This window comes from Oncorhynchus clarkii, chromosome 5 (assembly GCF_045791955.1).
Source record: "Oncorhynchus clarkii lewisi isolate Uvic-CL-2024 chromosome 5, UVic_Ocla_1.0, whole genome shotgun sequence".
NCBI classification, from domain to species: Eukaryota; Metazoa; Chordata; class Actinopteri; order Salmoniformes; family Salmonidae; genus Oncorhynchus; species Oncorhynchus clarkii.
In genome coordinates this window covers 45,647,156-45,672,035 of record NC_092151.1, presented here as the reverse complement: position 1 = coordinate 45,672,035, position 24,880 = coordinate 45,647,156, and the positions used below count along the sequence as shown (strand labels likewise).

Genomic DNA, 24,880 nt, shown 5'->3' with positions numbered 1-24,880 from the left:
GAGGTTGTAGCAAGCTCATGGGTATAGGGGAAGTATAATTTAGTAGCCTAAACCTATCACTGTTCCATTGAACTGGGTGAATGGAATGTGAATGACAGTCATGCAATATGCTGTAATAGAAATAAGGCCATGCTCATGGAATTTTAAATGGCACTGACCCCATTGGCTATTATCACCACTATATCTTAATGTAATGACATGAAACAAAATGGCTGATTATAATTAATGACTTATCAACAGTTGTAACAAGTTGTCCAATGTAGAAAATCCTCACTGGTACCCTCTTTTATAGAAATACCCTAAAATAGATACATGATCAGGGGTACCCTAGTGGCCGGGGGCCCTAAGCAACCGCTTATCAATCAATCAAATGTATTTATAAAGCCATTTTTACATCAGCAGATGTCACAAAGTGCTATACAGAAACCCAGCCTAAAACCATAAACAGCAAGCAATGCAGCTGTAGAAGCACGGTGGCTAGGAAAAGCTCCCTAGAAAGGCAGGAACCTAGGAAGAAACTTAGAGAGGAACCAGGCATTGAGGGGTGGCCAGTCCTCTTCTGGCTGTGTCAGGTGGAGATTATAACAGTACATGGCCAAGATGTTCAAACGTTCATAGATGACCAGCAGGGTCAAATAATAATAATCACAGTGGTTGTAGAGGGTGCAACAGGTCAACACCTCAGGAGTAAATGTCAATTGGCTTTTCATAGCCGAGCATTCAGAGTTAGAGACAGCAGGTGCGGTAGAGAGAGAGAGAGAGAGAGAGTTGAAAACAGCAGGCCCTGGACAAGGTAGCACGTCCGGTGAACAGGTCAGGGTTCCATAGCCGCAGGCAGAACAGTTGATACTGGAGCAGCGGCACAACCAGGTGGACAGCAAGGAGTCATCAGGCCAGATAGTCCTAAGGCATGGTCCCGGGGGTCAGGTCCTCCGGGAGGGGAGAGAGAGAGAATTAGAGGGAGCATATTTAAATTCACACAGGACACCGGATAAGACAGGAGAAGTACTCCAGATATAACAGACTGACCCTAGCCCCCCGACACAAACTATTGCAGCATAAAACTGGAGGTTGAGACAGGAGGGGTTAGGAGACACTTGTGTCACATAGCTAGGGGCCAGCCCTGTATGGATGCAAGGGCTGACCATCCATTATATCAAAATTATAGTTTAAACCATGTTTTGAGGCTATAATGTTTACATTTACTTTGTTCACAAACATTGCAGTTAAACAATCCTATATTTTGCGTTCTGATGGGGTACGACAAGGACTCTAAAGTTCAACCATATGCTCCTAGATATTTTGCTGTGTGACCTGACATTTTATTTTGGGATCAGCAGTGCGACCAGAGAAAAACATCACCCAGATGATAATTCTGGAAATAATGTTGTGAAATAATGTTATGTTGTGCTCCTGTGCAGTTGTGCCTAGAGAAAAAAAGTGAGCGCAGATTCGTTCAATCCAAAGACTACCTGTAAAGAATGCATCAGTGATTTTGTATTACTTCCAACTTTCAGAATACTTAATGGTATGGGAATGCCTGTGTCTACCACTTTGTGTGAAAACCTGAAAAACAGGAACCTGGAAAAACTAAATAAATGTATTGGCTGGTAAGAATTGTGAGTGGCTGGCAAATTGTTTCATCTACCTGCCACAGTGGCTGCTGGACCAACACGTTTGTTTTTAGGCCATGTTCGTAAACCATGTCACGGGTCGTTCCAAAACCAGACATTTGTTTACACCTTCATTCAACTTACTTCATTAGTTCTCTATCTAAACATCTGGGGGCACAGAAAGAAAGGAAAAGGGATAGCTTCTTCAGAAGATTAATGATCATAGAAATGAATGACTTATCCCTTGCAGGTCTTCACTCACACATTTGAGACCGTGTAGAATGTTCAATGTAATGCATCCTCAATAGGTAGTGCTTTTACACAATGTAAAAACCACCTAATATTCCACAAATTACTTTCTAACTTTAATTACAGATTTTTGTATCAACATTTTAGCTTTTTACAATAAACAAATGTATTTACAGGTTTAAATATGAGTTTCTAGAGCACAACCAGGCCCCCAAATCATGAGCTCTGCTGATTGGCTACTGCGTAGCAACCTAGTGGTACCAAAAAGCCCTGGTCTGCCCTCGCAATTCTACATTTTTGGGCTCTCAAATTAGTTTGTTATGATCAGGTTTGATTCCAACGACTAATTATTTAAAAGTTTGCTACAAATCTAGATATTGAATTAAATAGTGATCTATTCTGACTACTACATTTGTCGTCACCAATCACAGGCCAGCAGGCTAGGAGGAGGCTCCCGATTGACTCTCTCAGGCAGGATGAAAACGACTACATCGACCATGATTCTTTGCTAGTTATGGCCACTTTCACCATGATCTTCAGCATATTTTTTTTTGTGCCACTCAGCCCCATTCGTCTTCAAAATCAAATACATAGGAATAGGTGAATGACATCCACTCTATCACTATCTACTGGTTCTAATATCTATGAGAACAACATGTGCTTCAATAGTACCTAGAATTTATATAGGCCCAATATGCTATATCTCAATCAATTTAAAAAAAAATATATTCTGGTGCTCCTAGATTTTATGTTGTGCTCCTAACTTTTTTAGGTTGGGAGTGCCAGTGCTGCCAATTTTCATTTTATTTATTTAGAGCCCTGGGTACGGCAGTTGAACTAAGCTATTGAAGCATTTCTACGTTATATTCTTCAAGAATATTGGGTATATATCATACATTTACAAGTCCAAAAATGAATGTGGCATCTGCCACTTTAATAGTGATGCAATCAGATTGTTTTGTATGTAAGCACAAAATGCAACATACAGAGAGAGAGAAAGAGAAAAAAAAAGAAAGAAAGTGTCACCCACAAGATGATGCAATGAAGCGTGCAATGAAAGTCCTGGAAAAAAGCTCTGAGTTCGCACACTCCTACTATTATGGTGTGGTGGTTGCTGATCAACCGACCGCTGGGGAGAAAGATGCAGATCAACAGTTCAAAAAAGTTCAACGTTTTTCTAATGACCCCTGGCCTAGACCCCTGGCCTAAACCCCTGGCCTAAACCCCTGGCCTAAACCCCTGGAATCTCCTGTCTAACTACTTGTTGTTTTGTTGAAGTTGCTCTTGAGTTGCTCTCTGTATCTCTGTACAGAGTTGCTCTTACAGAGATAACAATAGACCAACACCTTGGAAATAAAATACTCCCCCCTACAGTAGCCAATAGTGCGTTTCTGCTCGGACTATGATAAGAGAAACAGTTCAGTCCAGTTCCACAATCATCCTGGTATCTTACTGCAGTTAGGTCGAGCCTGAAGAGGAGTGACGAGACCCCCATCACATATCATTAAGTGGAAAGAGCAGTCATTGTGACAAAGAACCACTTTAGTTTGAAACAATTCACACACCTGTATTTCACATAGACCTACAGCTAACGTAAACCCGTGCCACAGGTAACCTGATACATAAACAAGCTGCTACCTGAGCTTTTTACAGTGAAGTTCAAGGTAGTTCTGTATGTAACTGCAACATGTTATCACACTGCTCCAGCTCTTACCTTGGCTGAAGTCCCATCAGATGTGAGGACATCATAAACTGAAGAGTAGCCTATAGCGGACAACTGACTTCAAGGACTTCACTCCCACTCTCCCGAGCACCTTTGTATTACACTGGAATGATAAGAATGACATAAAAGGCAATAGAGTTTTATTTAAGAACACCCAAGTGAAAACAGGACGAAAAGACTCCGTTTTATTGCCCGTACCATCTTCCACAAATCTGTGATCTAGTTAGCAGTTAAATTGTACATTTTGTAAGTACACACAAGCACAGCAAGCCATGTGCCAAGTCCTCAAAGAAGGCCAATAGTTCACATAATGCAAGCCTGTATATCCAAAGCACATATTTTCAGTGTGGAGTGTGCAGCCTCTCTGCTCTAGACTGAGATGAGATCCACCGTAGGCTATATTAGCATGCATATGGGTCATGCTGCACCGTCTATGGCTCTGCACAACCCTCTGCCCTGACTGTCAGGCAATTCCTTTCTGCTGTTGGACAAAGACCAATTAAGTGAAAGGCTGAGGGGGAAATGTATTCCGGCCTAAATAGGAAAGGATCTACTGAAGTTTTTCTAAACCTATTAGAAATATATAGGTAACAATAAAGGAAACACTTGAGTAAATGAGGGATACAACGTATATTGAAAGCAGGTGCTTCCACACAGGTGTGGTTCCTGAGTTAATTAAGCATCCCATGCTAAGGGTCAGGTTTTAAAAGGCCCAGTTGCCCATTATTTTGGCTACCGTGGCTAGAATAAGAGATCTCAGTGACTTACCATGGCTAGAAGAAAAAGGGGTCTCAAAGGAGCATAGGGGGTTTAAGGTGTGTGTCTCAGTCACCAGAACCCAACCCAATTGAACACTTATTGGGAGATTCTGGAGTGAGGCCTGAGACAAGGTTTACCACCGCCATCAACAAAACACCCAATTATGGAATTTCTCATGGAAGAATAGTGTCGCATCCCTCCAATAGAGTTCCAGACACTTGTAGAGTCTATGCCAAGGCGCATTGAAGCTGTTCTGGCTCGCCCTATTAAGACACTTTATGTTGGTGTTTCCTTTATTTGGGTAGTTACCTGTAGTTTCTTTGAGTACGGTACATACCGTAATCAATTGGGGAGATTTGGTCTTTTCTCGACTTGGTAAAGATACAGGATGTTTTTGTCCTTAGTGTACAGGTTATGTAAGATACATAACTCTGTTCTGGACAAGATAGGATTTGGTAGAATATGTTGTTAGTAGAGAATACACTGTAAAGATGACAGCTCTGAGCTGTGTGTGTTCCTGTGTCTCTTCTTTTGGCAGAACATATAAAGAGTTGGTCCCATGTTTCATGAGCTGAAATATACGATGGAGTTTTGTCACACAGCTAAATGCCACAGATGCCTCTAGTTTTGAGAGAGCGGGCAATTGGCATGCTGACTGCAGGACTGTCCACCAGAGCTGTTGCCAGACTATTGAATGTTCATTTCTCTACCATAAGCCGCCTACAATGTCATTTTAGAGAATTATGCAGTACTTCACAACCGCAGACCACATGTAACTACGCCAGCCCAGGACCTCCACATCAGGCTTCTTCACCTGCGGGATCGTCTGAGACAAGCCACCATTACAGCTGAGGAAAGAATTTGCACATCCGAAGAATTTGAGTACAAACTGTAAGAAACCGTCTCAGGGAAGCCGATCTGCATGCTTATCATCCTCACCAGGGTCTTGACCTGACTGTAGTTTGGCATCGTAACCGACTTCAATGGGCAAATGGTCCCCTTCGATGGCCACTGATATGCTGGAAAAGTGTGCTATTCACGGATTAATCCTGGTTTCAACTGTACAGGGCAGATGGCAGACAGTGTGTATGGCATCGTGTGGGCGAGAGGTTTGCTGATGTCAATGTTATGAACCTTCCACAGGACACAATCAACAGCCTGATCAACTCTTTGTGAAGGAAGTGAGTCGCGTTCCATGAGGAAAATGGTGGTCACACCAGATACCGACTGGTTTTCTGATCCATGCCCCTATCTTTTTTTAAGGTATCTGTGACCATCATATGAACGTCTATATTTTGCAAATGTATATAAAAAAACTGATATAACATTTACATAAGTATTCATACTCTTTACTCATTGATGAAGCACCTTTGGCAGAGATTACAACCTTGAGTCTTCTTGGATATGATGTTACAAGCTTGGCACACCTGTATTTGGGGAGTTTCTCCTATTCTTCTGTGCAGATCCTCTCAAGCTCTGTCAAGTTCGATGGGGAGGGTCGCTGCACAGCTATTTTCAGGTCTCTCCAGAGATGTTTGATTGGGTTCAAGTCCGGGCTCTGGCTGGGCCACTCAAGGACATTTATAGACTTGTCCTGAAGCCACTCCTGTGTTGTCTTGACTGTGTGCTTAGGGTCGTTGTCCTGTTGGAAGTTGAACCTTCGCTCTGGAGCAGTAAGCACCTACACAATTATAAAATGTTGTCTTGTTTGGTGGCAGAACTCATTAAAATATTAACCATTGTGTAGAATTATACCCAAATATGTTCAAATATATATTTCTACTTTTGTGTACCTATTTAGGATACATCACCATGAAGAGAATGACATTCATATCCATAATGCACAGTTCTTCCAGAAATGTATTTTTGTCAAATGTAAATTGTTAAAAGTAGTCCTTGTGTTAGACCATGGTTTGTTAAACTTTGAAATCAATGGTTTTTGTTTGGCATATATTTTAAGTGAAATATCTTGAGTCTCATCGCAATTCTGTTATCGTGGAATTGCCCATGACAGCTTTCTGTTTTATCCTTGCAAAATTGGTTCTTCTGAGATAATAAATAGTAAAGATGACAGCTCTGATCCTTGTGTTTTTCTGTCTCTTCTCCGGACTCCTGCAGAGCTGGGTCGTCTGATGAAGTGCATAATGTGTATATGTGTAAATAGTGAAGATCACAGCTCTGAGCTTTAACTTCCTCCCGTGTCTCCTCTCCCTGCAGAGCTGGGTCTTAGCTTTGTGTTGCTCTGTGTGTCTGTGTCTCCTCTCCTGGCAGAGCCGAGTCTTCTGATGAAGTGCATAATGTGTACATGTTTTAAATAGTAAAGATCACAGCTCTGAGCTTTATTTCCCCACTGTGTCTCCTCTCCTTGCAGAGCTGGGTCTTCTGATGAAGTCATGCATTGACCAGGGTCAGCTGGTACCTGATGACGTCATCTCCCGTCTCATCCTGACAGAGATGAGGAACATAGACCAGAGCAGCTGGCTGCTGGATGGTCAGCAATAAGCACCTGCACCACACTCATTACTGCGACCGATAGAGGGGATACAAATGGGGAAATATAGAAAAAGGTTATAATAACAAATATAGCTCTGAGCACCAATGAACAGGGTTCACGGGATGACAGAAAGGACACGAGATCAGGTGGATAACAAAGCAAGCACTCTATCGTGTGAAAGCATTACCATGTTTATCTCTCAACACCACAAGGTTGACACAGGTGACGTTTGACTAGTACAGTAGGTTGGTTATCTTTGAATGCAGCATCTAATCATTGTCCATTTCCTTAAGAGGCTAATTCATTGAGTCTACAGTGCCTTGCGAAAGTATTCGGCCCCCTTGAACTTTGCGACCTTTTGCCACATTTCAGGCTTCAAACATAAAGATATAAAACTGTATTTTTTTGTGAAGAATCAACAACAAGTGGGACACAATCATGAAGTGGAACGACATTTATTGGATATTTCAAACTTTTTTAACAAATCAAAAACTGAAAAATTGGGAGTGCAAAATTATTCAGCCCCTTTACTTTCAGTGCAGCAAACTCTCTCCAGAAGTTCAGTGAGGATCTCTGAATGATCCAATGTTGACCTAAATGACTAATGATGATAAATACAATCCACCTGTGTGTAATCAAGTCTCTGTATAAATGCACCTGCACTGTGATAGTCTCAGAGGTCCGTTAAAAGCGCAGAGAGCATCATGAAGAACAAGGAACACACCAGGCAGGTCCGAGATACTGTTGTGAAGAAGTTATAAGCCGGCTTTGGATACAAAAAGATTTCCCAAACTTTAAACATCCCAAGGAGCACTGTGCAAGCGATAATATTGAAATGGAAGGAGTATCAGACCACTGCAAATCTACCAAGACCTGGCCGTCCCTCTAAACTTTCAGCTCATACAAGGAGAAGACTGATCAGAGATGCAGCCAAGAGGCCCATGATCACTCTGGATGAACTGCAGAGATCTACAGCTGAGGTGGGAGACTCTGTCCATAGGACAACAATCAGTCGTATATTGCACAAATCTGGCCTTTATGGAACAGTGGCAAGAAGAAAGCCATTTCTTAAAGATATCCATAAAAAGTGTAGTTTAAAGTTTGCCACAAGCCACCTGGGAGACACACCAAACATGTGGAAGAAGGTGCTCTGGTCAGATGAAACCAAAATTGAACTTTTTGGCAACAATGCAAAACGTTATGTTTGGCGTAAAAGCAACACAGCTGAACACACCATCCACACTGTCAAACATGGTGGTGGCAGCATCATGGTTTGGGCCTGCTTTTCTTCAGCAGGGACAGGGAAGATGGTTAAAATTGATGGGAAGATGGATGGAGCCAAATACAGGACCATTCTGGAAGAAAACCTGATGGAGTCTGCAAAAGACCTGAGACTGGGACGGAGATTTGTCTTCCAACACGACAATGATCCAAAACATAAAGCAAAATCTACAATGGAATGGTTCAAAAATAAACATACCCAGGTGTTAGAATGGCCAAGTCAAAGTCCAGACCTGAATCCAATCGAGAATCTGTGGAAAGAACTGAAAACTGCTGTTCACAAATGCTCTCCATCCAACCTCACTGAGCTCGAGCTGTTTTGCAAGGAGGAATGGGAAAAAATGTCAGTCTCTCGATGTGCAAAACTGATAGAGACATACCCCCAAGCGACTTACAGCTGTAATCGCAGCAAAAGGTGGCGCTACAAAGTATTAACTTAAAGGGGCTGAATAATTTTGCACGCCCAATTTTTAGTTTTTGATTTGTTAAAAAAGTTTGAAATATCCAATAAATGTCGTTCCACTTCATGATTGTGTCCCACTTGTTGTTGATTCTTCACAAAAAAATACAGTTTTATATCTTTATGTTTGAAGCCTGAAATGTGGCAAAAGGTCGCAAAGTTCAAGGGGGCCAAATACTTTCGCAAGGCACTGTACATACCAAATCTGATTTATGGTTCACGAGAAGAAGATTTTTAAGCAGTAGCATATGTGCTAACATGCATATATAGATAGAATGCAGCCATATTTGAATGCAGGTATGTAAACCATTAAAGACTTATGTATTGAGTCTAAATGAAAAAACTGGAGTGAATCTGATGTATGGTTCATGAGGAGAAGATTATTGCAGATGATTTTGAGCATTAGCGTTACATATGCAAAGAATTAGCTGTTAATAGATTCCTTGTTTTTTGAGATATATATACCAAAGTCAGTGAGGTTCATCTTAGGGACATCCATGATAGCGATGACAAGCTTCAAGTTGATAGGCCATTGTGGAGTGGAATTACAGTGGTTTAAATCCCATAGATTCTGGGTTACAGTTATTTTAGCTAATGTTCCACTCCTTGCCACTCCTGTCATTTGCCAAAGAGACTTTTGGCAAATGAGCCGGGTTTACGGCACAGTTGCTGATTGGTAGTTGGAAGCATTAATGTTAAACACGAACATGCATGCAAATTTAGCGCAATATAGAATTTTAAGAACAACAATAAACGATACCGTTACGACCTGCTGCGGTCTCTCCCTTGTGAGAAGGTAGTGTCAATGGAGGATCATGTTCAAAGTGGCTAGAGAGGACTAATGAGAGAGAGAAATAATGATAAGGAAAATATTAGCCTACAAGTTTCAATCAAGCCACTTTTGCTTCAGTTGCATTCCATTAAAACTGGCAAAATTGATGTAAAAATTGATACATCATCCAAAGTGTAATTAATAACTTCACCATTCTCAAAGGGATATTCAATGTCTGCTTTTGTTTTACCCATCTACTAATAGGTGCCCTTTGTGAGGCATTGGAAAACCTCCCTGGTCTTTGGGGTTGAATCTATGTTTGAAATGCACTGCTCGACTGAGGGACCTTACAGCTAATTGTATGTGTGGGGACATTTGTATTTTATTATTTAGACTTATTAAGGGGTTGAACACTTATTGACTCAAGACATTTCAGCTTTTCATTTGGAATTAATGTGTAAAAATTTCGAAAAATAATTCCACTTTGACATTATGGGCTATTGTGTGTGTCAGCCAGTGACAAAAATGTCAATTTAAAATTTGGGCTGTAATGTGGAAAAGGGGGTGTGAATATTTTCTGAAGGCACTTGAACAGCAAGCTGATGAACAGTAAGTTGCACCTGCATTCATTAGACTACTGGTCTTTAGACACACAGACACAGACACAGACACACACACACACACACACACACCATGCTTATTATGCTCATCTTTAGGCACAGCAGAATCACCAGATCTCTAGAAATTAGCCTGGGAACTAGGTTACACCAACACAAGCTTAGGTAAAAAGGCATACACTCCAAAAACCTTCAGATGAGTAAGAATAAGCTTTAGATGTATCTACATTGATGTCACGCCCTGACCATAGAGAGCTTTTATTCTCTATGTTGGTTAGGTCGGGTGTGATTTAAGGGTGGGTTATCTAGGTGAATTATATGTCTATGTTGGCCTAGTATGGTTCCCAATCAGAGGCAGCTGTTTATCGTTGTCTCTGATTGGGGATCATATTTAGGTAGCCATTTTCCCATTGTGCATCTTGTCTGTATAGTTCTCTGTGAGCATTATTCTAGCTGCACGTTTCGTTTGTTCGTTTTGTTGTTTTTGTTCTTTGAAGTTTTCTATTCCGAAATAAAGGATGGAAACATACCACGCTGCATCTTGGTCTACTCCTTATGACGAACGTGACAGAAGATCCCACCACAAACGGACCAAGCAGCACGGCCAGGAGGAAAAGACATCCTGGACTTGGGAGGAGATAATGGCAGGAGACGAAAGCCTTCCATGGAAGCAGACGCAGGAGGATCAATGGCGACATCGAAGTTCATGACCATGACAGAAACCCGAGAGACACACGGGTTGGTTGGTGAAGCCGAGGGGTGAGTCTGAGAGCGAAGAGGAATATTGGGATAGACTGAGCGAGGAGTATTGTGAAATAGTTGAGGGGAGTGATGAGGTAGAGTGGATGTTTTGGTGTCTGGAGCAAGACAATCGCCGTGAGGAGCGTGGCACCATGTTTTCCGGAGATACGCAATGTGTCTCCAGTGCGCATCCACAACCCGGTATGTTCTTTGGCAGCTCCTCGCACTTGCCGTGCGAAAGTGAGCATCCAGCCAGGACAGGTTGTGCCGGCTCAGCGCTCCTGGTCTCCAGTACGCCTCCTCGGTCCAGGATATCCTGCGCAGGCTCTATGCACTGTGTCGCCAGTGCGCCTTCACAGCCCAGTGCGTCCTGTGCCAGCGCCCCACACTTGCCGGGCTAAAGTGAGCATCCAGCCAGGACGCGTTGTGCCAGCTCTACGCTCCAGACCTCCAGTGCGCCTCCACGACCCAGTATATCCTGCGCCGGACATACGTACTGTGTCTCCAGTGCGCCTTCACAGCCCAGTGCGTCCTGTGCCTCCTCCCCGCACTCGCCCTGAGGTGCGTGTCATCAGCCCGGTGCCACCTGTACCGGTCCCACGCATCAGGCTTCCAGTGCACCTCCAAAGTCCAGAGCTTCCGGCGACAGTTCCCAGTCCAGAGCTTCCGGCGACAGTTCCCAGTCCAGAGCTTCCGGCGACAGTTCCCAGTCCAGAGCTTCCGGCGACAGTTCCCAGTCCAGAGCTTCCGGCGACAGTTCCCAGTCCAGAGCCTCCAATGATGGTCCACGGTCCGGAACCTCCTACGACGGTCCACGGTCCGGAACCTCCTACGACGGTCCACGGTCCGGAACCTCCTACGACGGTCCACGGTCCGGAACCTCCTACGACGGTCCACGGTCCGGAACCTCCTACGACGGTCCACGGTCCCGTTCCTTCTGCGCCGATTAATTGTCCGGAGCCCCCGGCGACGATTCAAGGTCCGGTTCCTCCGGCGACGATCCACGGCCTGGAGCCCCCGGCGACGATCCACGGTCCGAAGCATCCGGTGAGGATTCACGGTCCGGTTCTTCCGGTAACGAGCCACGGTCCAGTTCCTCCGATGACGTGTCCACGAGCGGAGTGGGCACTTCTCCCCGCACCGGAGCCGCCCCCGACGGTAGATGCCCACCCAGAGTCCGCACCTTTTGGGGGAGGGGTACTGTCACGCCCTGACCATAGAGAGCTTTTATTCTCTATGTTGGTTCGGTCACAGGGTGTGATTTATCTAGGTGTCTATGTTAGACTAGTATGGTTCCCAATCAGAGGCAGCTGTTTATCATTGTCTCTGATTGGGGATCATATTTAGGTAGCCATTTTCCCATTGTTCTTTGTGGGATCTTGTCTATGTATAGTTGCCTGTGAGCATTATTCTAGCTTCACGTTTCGTTTGTTCGTTTTGTTGTTTTTGTTCTTTGACAAACGTGTCAATTGAACAGATCTTGATTGCTTTCGTGCTATTTATGACAACTTTATGATGTTTTTATAGATGAATATATGTATGCTTTTTGTGGGAAAAAGCCACTATGACTAAAAATGTCTCTCAATGGGTTAAAAACCTTAGGCCACTAATATGACAACTGATATTGTATGTGATGAAGGGGAATGGACTATCAGATCAATTTATGTTCAGCCTGGCCCAAGGCGGTTTTCCATTTCAAAATGGCTGTCCAAGTGGAAGATAATGACAAATTGTACAGTCATACATGTATCATGTTTAGGGTACTATAAAGAGTTAGAATGATTTGACCTTTTACAAAGCATCTCACCAACGGAACTCTAAGCCTGGTTGTGTGGTACATGTAAATGCATGATCCTTAGCAGTTAGGCTTGGCGAGCTCGGCTCCTGGTAGGGTATTCTGTTATAAGGTGACCTATCTTCTCTCAATTAATCTTTCCATGATTCCTCGCCTCCAGAGGGAAGGAACTTTGGAGCTTCTCACCATATATGGTTAAGAAGGAGGCAAGGAGAGATGATGCAAAGAATCGTGGAAAAATGTATTGGAAAAGAGCCTGACTCTCCTCCTTTCCTGTCAGGGTTTTCGAACTATGAAGATCTATAACATCAGCCACGCTAGTGTATTATACACTGAGTGTACAAAACATTAAGGACACCTTCCTAATATTGAGTTGCATCCCCCCCTTTTGCCCTCAGAACAGCCTCCATTCGTCGGAGGAATGGACTCTACAAGGTGTCAAAAGCGTTCCACAGGGATGCTGGCCAATGTTGACTCCAATGCTTACCACAGTTGTGTCAAGTTGGCTGGATGTCTTTAATGTTTTGTACACTAGGCGTATATCTCTAAGGATATGACTGGGTCTCTCCTGTCTGGCAGGGTTCCCCCGTACCGTGTCTCAGGCAGAGTCTCTGGACAACGTGTGCAGTGTGGACACAGTTATCAACCTGGACGTGCCTTACCAGACCATCAAACAGAGACTGACTTCTCGCTGGCTCCATCTGCCCAGCGGACGTGTCTACAACATAGACTTCAACCCACCCAAGATCGCTGTAAGTTGGGTCAATGAGCCACAGATGTATTTGACAGCTAGATAAAGGGTGGCAGCTAGCCTAGCCGTTAGAGCATTGGGCCAGCAACTGAAAGGGCGCTGGTTCGAATCCCTGAGCCAACAAGGTGATGAATCTGTCGTTATGGCCTTGAGCAAGGCATAAGAGCATCTGCCAAATGACTGAAATGTAGATACTACTGAGTTATAGTGAAGCTTCTGCTCTAAATGTGTATGGCCACGTTTTACACAGGCCTTGGAATGTGCAATTACACTGTAATTAGAATGTTATTACACATGTAATAACCATGTAACAGGATAGTAAAAACTCTGATATGGCAACTATGTCTATTTCCATCTCTCCCAACACACAGTTGCTCTTGTTGTTAGTTAGCTTTATATGAATATACAGCTGCTCTTTAAAAACACTTAATTGTCCTAATCCACCATGCAACCATCTAACACTCACGTTATCAAAATGTGTGTATTCATATAAAAATGTCCTTGAACGTTATTGTACTCGTTTCAGACAGAAGATGTGGAATATGATAAGAATGGTGCCAGAGGGGTGTTTTTTCGCATTGTTTGTAACTTATTTTGTACGCAATGTTGATGCTACCGTCTCTTGTGACATAAAAATAGCTTCTGGATATCAGAACAGTGATTACTCACCTCGAACTGGACAAAGATTTTTTCTTTAATGAGTCTGACGCAAAAGATACACATTTGAAGTCGGAAGTTAACATACACCTTAGCCAAATACATTTAAACTCAGTTTTTCACAATTCCTGACATGTAATCCTAGTAAAATTCCCTGTGTTAGGTCAGTTAGGATCACCACTTTATTTTAAGAATGTGAAATGTCATGTAATTTATTTAAGCTTTTATTTCTTTCATCACATTCCCAGTGGGTCAGAAGTTTACCTACACTCAATTAGTATTTGGTATCATTGCCTTTAAATTGTTTAACTTGGGTCAAACGTTTCGGGTTGCCTTCCACAAGCTTCCCACAATAAGTTGGGTGAATTTTGGCCCATTCCTCCTGACAGAGCTCGTGTAACTGAGTCAGGTTGTTTTTTCAGTTCTGCCCACAAATGTTCTATAGGTTTGAGGTCAGGGCTTTGTGATGGCCACTCCAATACCTTGACTTTGTTGTCCTTAAGCCATTTTGCAACAACTTTGGAAGTATGCTTGGGGTATTTGTCCATTTGGAAGACCCATTTGTGACCAAGCTTTAACTTCCTGACTGATGTCTTGAGATGTTGCTTCAATATATGCACATAATTGTCCTACCTCATGATGCCTCTATTTTGTGAAGTGCAACAGTCTCTCCTGCAGCAAAGCACCCCCACGACATAATGCTGCCATCCCCGTGCTTCACGGTTGGGATGGTGTTCTTTGGCTTGCAAGCCTCCCCCTTTTCCTCCAACCGTAACAATGGTCATTATGGCCAAACAGTTCTATTTTTGTTTCATCAGACCAGAGGACATTTCTCCAAAAAGTACGATCTTCGTCCCCATGTGCAGTTGCAAACCGTAGTCTGGATTTTTTTTATGGTGGTTTTGGAGCAGTGGCTTCTTCCTTGCTGAGCGGCCTTTCAGGTTATGTCAATATAGGACTCGTTTTACTGTGGATATAGATACTTTTGTACCTGTTTCCTCCAGCATTTTCACAAGGTCCTTTGCTGTTGTTCTGAGATTGATTAGCACTTTTCTCACCAAAGTACGTTCATCTCTAGGAGACAGAACGTGTCTCGTTCCTGAGCTGCGTGGTCCCATGGTGTTTATACTTGCGTACTATTGTTTGTAAAGATGAACGTGGTACCTTCAGGCATTTGGAAATTGCTCACAAGGATGAACCAGACTTGAGGAGATCTACAAATTTTTTCTGAGGTCTTGGCTGATTTCTTTAGATTTTCCCATGATGTCAAACAAAGAGGCACTGAGTTTGAAGGTAAGCCTTGAAATACATCCACAGGTACACCTCCAAATGACTCAAATTATGTCTATTAGCCTATCAGAAGCTTCTAAAGCCATGACATGTGGATGTGAAATAATCTGTCTGTAAACAATTGTTGGAAAAATTACTTGTGTCATGTGTAACGGATGTGAAACGGCTAGCTTAGTTAGCGGTGCGCGCTAAATAGCGTTTCAATCGGTGACGTCACTTGCTCTGAGACCTTGAGGTAGTGGTTCCCCTTGCTCTGCAAGGGCCGCGGCTTTTGTGGAGCGATGGGTAACGATGCTTCGAGGGTGACTGTTGTTGATGTGTGCAGAGGGTCCCTGGTTCGTGCGAGGGGACGGTCTAAAGTTATACTGTTACACATGCACAAAGTGGATGTCCTAACCAACTTGCCAAAACTATAGTTCGTTAGCAATAAATTTGTGGAGTGGTTGTAAAACGAGCTTTAATGACTCCAACCTAAGTGTATGTAAACTTCCGACTTCAACTGTAATGTTGCTCCCAGACAAGGTCCAAATCCCAGTCATTCATATGAAGACAATAAGGAAATACAAGGGGCGGAGATCAGGGTGCCTTGTGAGAATTCGTCAGCGAGTGTGTAAACCGCCTTTACTATCCGTTCTATTGGCCAACGTGCAATCACTGTACAATTAACTGGATGAGCTCTTACCAACGGGACATTAAAAACTATAATTCTAATGTTTCATTGAGTCGTGCCTGAACAACAACACGGATATTTTTGAATCCTCCTACACAGGCTCTGACGCTTGTCGGATGTGGCAGGGCTTGCAAACTATTACGGACTACAAATGGAAACCCAGCCGCGAGCTGCCCAGTGACGCGAGCCTACCAGACGGGCTAAATGCCTTTTATGCTCGCTTCGAGGCCAGCAACACTGAAGCATGCATGAGAGCACCAGCTGTTCCGGACGACTGCGATTACGCTCTCTGTAGCCGATGTGAGCAAGGCCGCGGGGCCAGACGGATTTCCAGGACATGTACTCAGAGCATGCGCGGACCAACTGGCAACTGCCTTCACTGACATTTTCAAACTCTCCCTTATTGAGTCTGTAATACCTACACTACTGGTTTTAGAACACCTACTCATTCCAGAGTTTTCTTTATTTTACTATTTTATACATTGTAGAATAATAGTGAAGACATGTAGTCTTGTAGTAACCAAAAAAGGGTTAAACTAAATATATTGAATATTTGAAGATCTTTGCCTTTTGCCCTTTGCCTTGATGACAGCTTTGCACACTCTTGGCATTTTCTCAACCAGCTTCACCTGGAATAGATTTCCAACCGTCTTGAAGGAGTCCTCACATATGCTGAGCACTTGTTGGCTGCTTTTCCTTCACTCTGCGGTCCAACTCATCCAAACCATCTCAATTTGGTTGAGGTCAGTTGATTGTGGAAGCCAGGTCATCTGATGCAGCACTCCATCACTCTCCTTCTCTGTAAAATAGTCGTTACACAGCCTGGAGGAGTGTTGGGTCATTGTCCTGTTGAAAAACCAATGATAGTCCCACTAAGCAGAAACCAGATGGGATGGCTTATCGCTGCAGAATGCTGCGGTAGCCATGCTGGTTAAGTGTGCCTTGAATTCTAAATAAATCACAGACAGTGTCACCAGCAAAGCAACCCCACATCCTAACACTCCCTCCTCCATGCTTTATGGTGGGAAATACATGAGGAGATCGTCTGTTCACAAAGACACGGCGGTTGGAACCAAAAATCTCCAATTTGGACTCCACATTTCCACTGGTCGAATGTCCATTACTTGTGTTTCTTGGCCCAAGCAAGTCTCTTCTTATTATTGGTGTCCTTTAGTAGTCGTTTCTTTGCAGCAATTCGGCCATGAAGGCCTGATTCACTCAGTCTCCTCTGAATTGTTGATGTTTAAAATATATATATATATATTTCACCTTTATTTAACCAGGTAGGCCAGTTGAGAACAAGTTATCATTTACAACTGCGACCTGGCCAAGATAAAGCCAAGCAGTGCGACACAAACAACAACACACATTTACACATGAAATAAACAAATGTATAGTCAGTAACACAAAATAAAAAATATATATACAGTGTGTGCAAATGAGGTAAAATTAGGGAGGTAAGGCAATAAATAGGCCGTAGTGGCGAAGTAATTACAATTTATCAATTAAACACTGGAATGATAGATGGGCAGAAAATGAATGTGCAAAATTAAAAAAACAAAAACAATATGGGGATGAAGTAGTTGGATGGGCTATTTACAGATGGGCTATTTCCAGATGGGCTATGTACAGGTGCAGTGATCTGTGAGCTGCTGTGACAGCTGATGCTTAAACTTAGTGAGGGAGATATGAGTCTCCAGCTTCAGTGATTTTTTCAATTCGTTCCAGTCATTGGCAGCAGAGAACTGGAAGGAAAGGCGGCCAAAGGAGGAATAGGCTTTGGGGGGTGACCAGTAAAATATACCTGCTGGAGCGAGTGCTACGTTTGGGTGCTGCTATGGTGACCAGTGAGATGAGATAAGGTGGGGCTTTTTCAAGCAAAGACTTATAGATTGCCTGGAGCTAGTGGGTTTAGCGACGAATTTGAAGCGAGGGCCAGCCAACAAGAGCATACAGGTTGCGGTGATGGGTAGTATATGGGGCTTTGGTGTACAAAATGGACTGCACTGTGATAGACTGCATCCAATTTCCTGAGTAGAGTATTGGAGGCTATTTTATAAATGACATCGCCGAAGTCAAGGATCGATAGGATGGTCAGTTTTACAAATGTATGTTTGGCAGCATGAGCAAAGGATGCTTTGTTGCGAAATAGGAAGCTGATTCTAGATTTAATTTTGGATTGGCGATGCTTAATGTGAGTCTGGAAGGAGAGTTTACAGTCTAACCAGACACCTAGGTATTTGTAATTGTGCACATATTCCAGAGTAGTCCAGAGTAGTGATGCTAGACTGGTGGGCAGGTGCGGGCAGCGATCGGTTGAAGAGCATGCATTTAGTTTTACTTGCATTTAAGAGCAGTTGGAGGCCACGGAAGGAGAGTTGTATGGCATTGAAGCTCGTCTGGAGGTTTGTTAACACAGTGTTCAAAGAAGGGCCAGAAGTATACAGAATGGCGTTGTCTGCGTAGAGGTGGATCAGAGAATCACCAGCAGCAAGAGCGACATCATCGATGTATACAGAGAAAAGAGTCGGCCTGAGAATTGAACCCTGTGGCACCCCCATAGAGGCTGCCAGAGGTCCGGTCAACAGGCCCTCCGATTTGACACACTGAACTCTGTCTGAGAAGTAGTTGGTGAACCAGGCGAGGCAGTCATTTGAGAAACCAAGGCTGTTGAGTCTGCCGATAAGAATGTGGTGATTGACAGAGTCGGAAGCCTTGGCCAGGTCGATGAAGACGGCTGCACAGTATTGTCTTTTATCGATGGCGATTATGACCAGCTCCCATGACCATCTCCGAAACCAGATTGCATAGCAAAGAAGGTACGGTGGGTTTCGAAATGGTCGGTGATCTGTTTGTTAACTTGACTTTCGAAGACCTTAGAAAGGCAGGGTAGGATAGATATAGGTCTGTAACAATTTGGGTCTAGAGTGTCTCCCCCTTTGAAGAGGGGGATGACCGCGGCAGCTTTCCAATCTTTGGGGATCTCAGACGATACGAAAGAGAGGTTGAACAGGCTGGTAATAGGGGTTGTAACAATTGCGGCGGTTAATTTTAGAGAGTGTCCAGATTGTCTAGCTGATTTGTAGGGGTCCAGATTTTTCAACTCTTTCAGAACATCAGCTATCTGGATTTGGGTGAAGGAGAAATGGGGAGGCTTGGGCAAGTAGCTGTGGGGGTGCAGGGCTGTTGACCGGGGTAGGGGTAGCCATGTGGAAAGCATGGCCAACCGTAGAAAAATGCTTATTGAAATTCTCAATTATCGTGGATTTATCGGTGGTGACAGTGCAGTGGGCAGCTGGGAGGAGGTGCTCTTATTCTCCATGGACTTTACAGTGTCCCAGAACTTTTTGGAGTTTGTGCTACTGGATGCAAATTTCTGTTTGAAAAAGCTAGCCTTAGCTTTCCTAGCCGCCTGTGTATATTGGTTCCTAACTTCCCTGAAATGATGCATATCGCGGGGGCTATTCGATGCTAATGCAGTATGCCACAGGATGTTTTTGAGCTGGTCAAGGGCAGTCCGGTCTGGAGTGAACCAAGGGCTATATCTGTTCCTGGTTCAACATTTTTTGAATGGGGCATGCTTATTTAAGATGGTGAGGAAAGCACTTTTAAAGAATAACCAGGTATCCTCTACTGACGGAATGAGGTCAGTATCCTTCCAGGATACCCGGGCCAGGTTGATTAGAAAGGCCTGCTCGCTGAAGTGTTTTAGGGAGCGTTTGACAGTGATGAGGGGTAGTCATTTGACCGCAGACCAATTAGGGACGCAGGCAATGAGGCAGTGATCGCTGAGATCCTGGTTGAAGACAGCAGAGGTGTATTTAGAGGTCAGGATGGTGCCTGTGTTTACAGATTTGGGGTTGTACCTGGTAGGTTCATTGATCATTTGTGTGAGATTGAGGGCATCTAGCTTAGATTGTAGGACGGCCGGGGTGTTAAGCATGTCCCAGTTTAGATCACCTAACAGTACGAGCTCTGAAGATAGATGGGGGGCAATCAATTCACATATGGTGTCCAGGGCACAGCTGGGGGCAGAAGGTGGTCTATAACAAGCGACAACAGTGAGACTTGTTTCTGGAAAGGTGGATTTTTAGAAGTAGAACCTTTAAATTGTCGAAAGTTTACATACACTTAGGTTGGAGTCATTAAAACTTGTTTTTCAACCACTCCACAAATTCCTTGTTAACAAACTATAGTTTTGGCAAGTCGGTTAGGACATCTACTTTGTGCATGACACAATAATTCTTTCCAACAATTGTTTACAGACAGATTATTTCACTTATATTTCACTTATAATTCACTGTATCATAATTCCAGTGGGTCAAAAGTTTACATACACTAAATTGACTGTGCATTTAATCAAGTAATTTAAATTCTGCTTTTCTGATGTATCAAATACTTATGTCATGCAATAAAAAGCTAATTAATTACTTAAAAATCATACAATGTGATTTTCTGGATTTTTGTTTTAGATTCCATCTCTCACAGTTGAAGTGTACCTATGATAAAAAATTACAGACCTCTACATACTTTAAGTAGGAAAACCTGCAAAATCGGCAGTGTATCAAATACTTGTTCTCCCCACTGTATATACTGTACTCTATCATCTACTGCATCTTTATATAATACATGTATCACTAGCCACTTTAAACTATGCCACTTTTACATACCCTACATTACTCCTCATATGTATATACTGTACTCTATACCATCTACTCCATCTTGCCTATGCTGTTCTGTACCATCACTCATTCATATATCTTTATGTACATATACTTTATCCCTTTACACTTGTGTGTATAAGGTAGTAGTTTTGGAATTGTTAGGTTAGATTACTCGTTGGTTATTACTGCATTGTCGGAACTAGAAGCGTAAGCATTTCGCTACACTCGCATTAACAATTGCATGTGACAAATACATTTGATTTGTTTGATATTTTTTTCTCTGACATGCACTGTCAATTGTGCAACCTTATATAGACAGGTGTGTCTTTCCAAATCATGTCCATTCAATTGAATTTACCACAGGTCGACTCCAATCAACTTGTAGAAAAATCTCAAGGATGGTCAATGGAAACAGGATGCACCTGAGCTCAATTTCGAGTCTCATAGCAAAGGGTCTGAATACTTATGTAAATAAGATATTTCAGTTTTTTATTTTGCATATATTTGCAAACATTTCTAAAAACCTGTTTTCGCTTCATCGTTATGTGGTATTGAATGTAGATTGATGAGGAAAAAATGTATTTAATCCATTTAAGAATAAGGCTGAAATGTAACAAAATGTGGAAAAAGGGAAGGGGTCTGAATACTTTCCGAATGCATTGTAAGTGTTATGATATTGGAATTGTACACACTCAACCACAAAGAAAAAAAAAATCTGTGATGAATTGAAATTGACTCAAAAAAAACTACCAACATGTACTTAATATAAATAATGCAATTTGTTTTAATGATTTATTAATTTAACCAAAAATGTTAGGAATAAATCCAACTTAATATATTTCTCAAATTGTACTGAAAGTATATTTTATATGATAACCAAAGAGAGAACATTTTGTGATTGAACTAAAATATGTATGTTTTTAATTTCCTTTCACTTCCTATATGTTTTTAGAGGATTGTGGGTAGTACATTTAAAAATATACATATTTTACACAATGTTATATGTGTAGCACATGGGGATGTGTGAAACTTACCCTTCAGCATGAAGCGTATAGCTAGCTTTTTGTGTGGCGTGTGACTGCTAAGAAGATTCATTAGGGCGGTCAGGTGCTAGCAAAGCAGAGGCCAGGTATGGGCCAAATTGGGAGGAAGGGGTACTCGCTAAGCAAGCAACGTGACGTCCTTTACATATGCATGTATGAAATAAAAAAAGTATACTTCTATATTAGCAGCTTGTGCCATGATGTGTAATGGATCATGATGAATGGATATCAAAACTGTCCGGCAAAATGAAGTTCAATAAGATGACCCACTCCCACATTTCCAACTTTTAATGGTAGAGGAAAATACAGTATCCTGCAATGCTTGCTGCTAAACATCCAGTTACTGCTGGCGGATTGAGCACTGTGCTCAACAGATCCTGACAGAATTGGTTAAACTGGCAAATGATCAGATACCTTCTTCTGGGGCTATTTTCATTGATTTATGTATCTAATTCAGCATTTAACAGAACTTGAAACACCAAAATAGTGTTTAACATTTTCCGGTAGTGCTCCCAGTCCCTGGCAAGGTGTTGCACAATACTTGATTAAAGTGGTGTACCAACACACTGCGTCATGTTTCAAAACATCTCAGGATGATGTCTTTCAATACTCCAGCCAAGTTAAGGTTTTGTCTCCTTTGCGTTGGTGGCAGCTCAGTTGCCACTAGTTTTGGTGTTTCAAAGCACTTTATTTTAACAGTGTGCTTTCTCAAGGGTCTATTCACGTCTTCGAGGAGTGGGACAAATCTTGTTCAATGTGATCACTTGTTTTGAGTGTTTTTTGTCGTCATGGTCCCACGAGGAGTTGAAAGTTTGTGGTAATTTTTTTGAGAGCTCAAGGTTAAAGCAAGGTCATCATAGGTCATGTTTTGCTACTAACTATAGGCATACAGGTTTTCCCCCTCCCTCCATGTCTCATAATAGGCAACACAGGCTTGGGATGTGGTGTTTACAATTTACATACTATGGCAGTACGTTGGACACATTGACAATGGCTTAACAGCTGACTCGTTTGTCCTGGACTTGTCGCCTCTAAAGTTAATAATTGAAACTTTCTTTAAATACAGACCTTCACTGCATTATGTTGTCCTACTAAATCGTCCAATATACCTCTTCTATACACACTCATGGACTGTTTTGGTTTGCCTACAGGGCCTCGATGACGTCACCGGAGAGCCTTTGATTCAGAGAGATGATGACACACCAGAGACCGTCACCAGGAGGCTAAAGGCATACGAGAACCAGACACGACCTGTGCTGGAGTACTACAGGTGGTGTTGAAAACCTGAGCCATATAAACTCAGCAAAAAAAAGAAACGTCCTCTCATTGTCAACTGCATTTATTTTCAGCAAACTTAACGTGTAAATATTTGTTTGAACATAAGATTCAACACCTGAGGCATAAACTGAACAAGTTCCACAGACGTGACTAACAGAAATTGAATAATGTGTCCCTGAAAAAAAAAAAAAAGGGTGGGGGGGGTTCAAAATCAGAAGTAACAGTCAACATGTGGTGTATCAGCTGCATTAAGTACTGCAGTGAATCTCCTCCTCATGGACTGCACCAGATTTGTCAGGGGGGGGGGTGGCCCTAGCCCTCACCCTCCGATCCAACAGGTCCCAGACGTGCTCAATGGGATTGAGATCTGGGCTCTTCGCTGGCCATGGCAGAACACTGACATTCCTGTCTTGCAGGAAATCACGCACAGAACAAGCAGTATGGCTGGTGGCATTGTCATGCTGGAGGATCATGTCAAGATGAGCCTACAGGAAGGGTACCCCATGAGGGAGGAGGAATTCTTCCCTGTAACACACAGCGTTGAGATGTCCTGCAATGACAACAAGCTCAGTCCGATGATGCTGTGACACACCACCCCAGACCATGACGGAACCTCCACCTCCAAAGTAAAGGCCTCGGTGTAACTCTTATTCCTTCGACGATAAACGCGAATCCGACCATCACCCCTGGTGAGACAAAACCGCGACTCTTCGGTGAAGAGCACTTTTTGCCAGTCCGGTCTGGTCCAGTGACGGTGGGTTTGTGCCTACAGGCGACGTTGCCGGTGATGTCTGGTGAGGACCTGCCTTACAGCAGTCCTACAAGCCCTCAGTCCAGCCTCGCTCAACCTATTGTGGACAGTTTGAGCACTGATGGAGGGATTGTGCTTTCCTGGTGTAACTCGGGCAGTTGTTGTTGCCATCCTGTACCAGTTCCGCAGGTGTGATATACCGATCCTTTGCAGGTGTTGTTTCACGTGGTCTGCCACTGAGAGGACGATCAGCTGTTCGTCCTGTCTCCCTGTAGCACTGTCTTAGGCGTCTCAGTACAGACATTGAAATGTATTGCCCTGGCCACATCTGCAGTCTTCATGCCTCCTTGTAGCATGCCTAAGGCACGTTCTCGTAGATGAGCAGGGACCCTGGCCATCTTTCTTTTGGTGTTTTTCAGAGTCAGTAGAAAGGCCTCTTTGGTGTCATAACTGTGACCTCAATTGCCTACCGTCTGTAAGCTGTTAGTGTCTTAGCGACCGTTCCACAGGTGCATGTTCATTAATTGTTTATGGTTCACTGAACAAGCATGGGAAACAGTGTTTAAACCCTGTACAATGAAGATCTGAAGTTTGGATTTTTACAAAATATCTTTGAAAGACAGGGTCCTGAAAAAGGGACGCTTCTTTTTATGCTGAGAATATATATATATATATATATATACACACACATATATATATATATATATATACGCACACACACATTTGATTTCTGTCCCAAACATATCAGTCTAGTACAACACATTTGATATACCGTTATATTAGTTAAATGATATAAGCTGTAACTGTATAATAACGTTGTAGAGGCCCTTCTCGGGTCATTATAGTATATATCTGCCCTTTCAAAGCTGGGACATAAGGTGGCATAACAAACTGACATTCATCTCAATTAGATAGAAATTAGAATTTAAATGCTTAGCTAAGTGCATTGTGTGGCGGTCAAGATGAAAATCACATCTACATATTTCACTGGCCAATTAAAAAAGCAAAAACAGTAGGCAGAGCTCCCTGTGTACATAGGATGTTATAGCGTCCAAGTTATTGATAACATAGATGTTGGGGTTCTTCGTCACTGGTAAATTGATGAAGATGAATAAACCCTACTACAGAGGCCAGTCTGAGACTGAAATATCTTGGGACTGTAACAAAGGATTCAGGTTCAGAAATGAGACCAGACCGTGCATGCATTACACTGTACAGTACTGCCTGTCCCTTTGTTAAACAGTGAATGATCTATGTTGGCAACCTTGAAAG

At 42.8% G+C, this 24,880-nt stretch overlaps 2 protein-coding genes across 4 annotated transcripts in view; one reads left to right on the top strand and one right to left on the bottom strand.

Moving 5' to 3' along the window:
- Positions 1-24,880, top strand: part of LOC139408914 (GTP:AMP phosphotransferase AK3, mitochondrial-like) — a 32,574-nt gene that overhangs the window by 6,300 nt on the left and 1,394 nt on the right. For 2 of the 3 annotated variants that reach the window (XM_071153369.1, XM_071153370.1), the window contains exons 2-4: positions 6,716-6,835; positions 13,084-13,256; positions 22,731-22,849. In XM_071153369.1, coding sequence (XP_071009470.1) covers positions 6,716-6,835; positions 13,084-13,256; positions 22,731-22,849 — 412 coding nt within the window. The remainder of the gene's footprint in view (positions 1-6,715; positions 6,836-13,083; positions 13,257-22,730; positions 22,850-24,880) is intronic. The other variant, XM_071153368.1, reaches the window with a different exon arrangement.
- LOC139408913 (hsp90 co-chaperone Cdc37-like 1) overlaps positions 21,851-24,880 on the bottom strand; it is a 24,475-nt gene continuing 21,445 nt past the window's right edge. Inside the window, exon 8 of the mRNA XM_071153367.1 lies at positions 21,851-24,880. This exon is cut by the window's right edge and continues 2,505 nt beyond it. The gene's annotated coding sequence lies outside the window, so the exon portion shown is untranslated.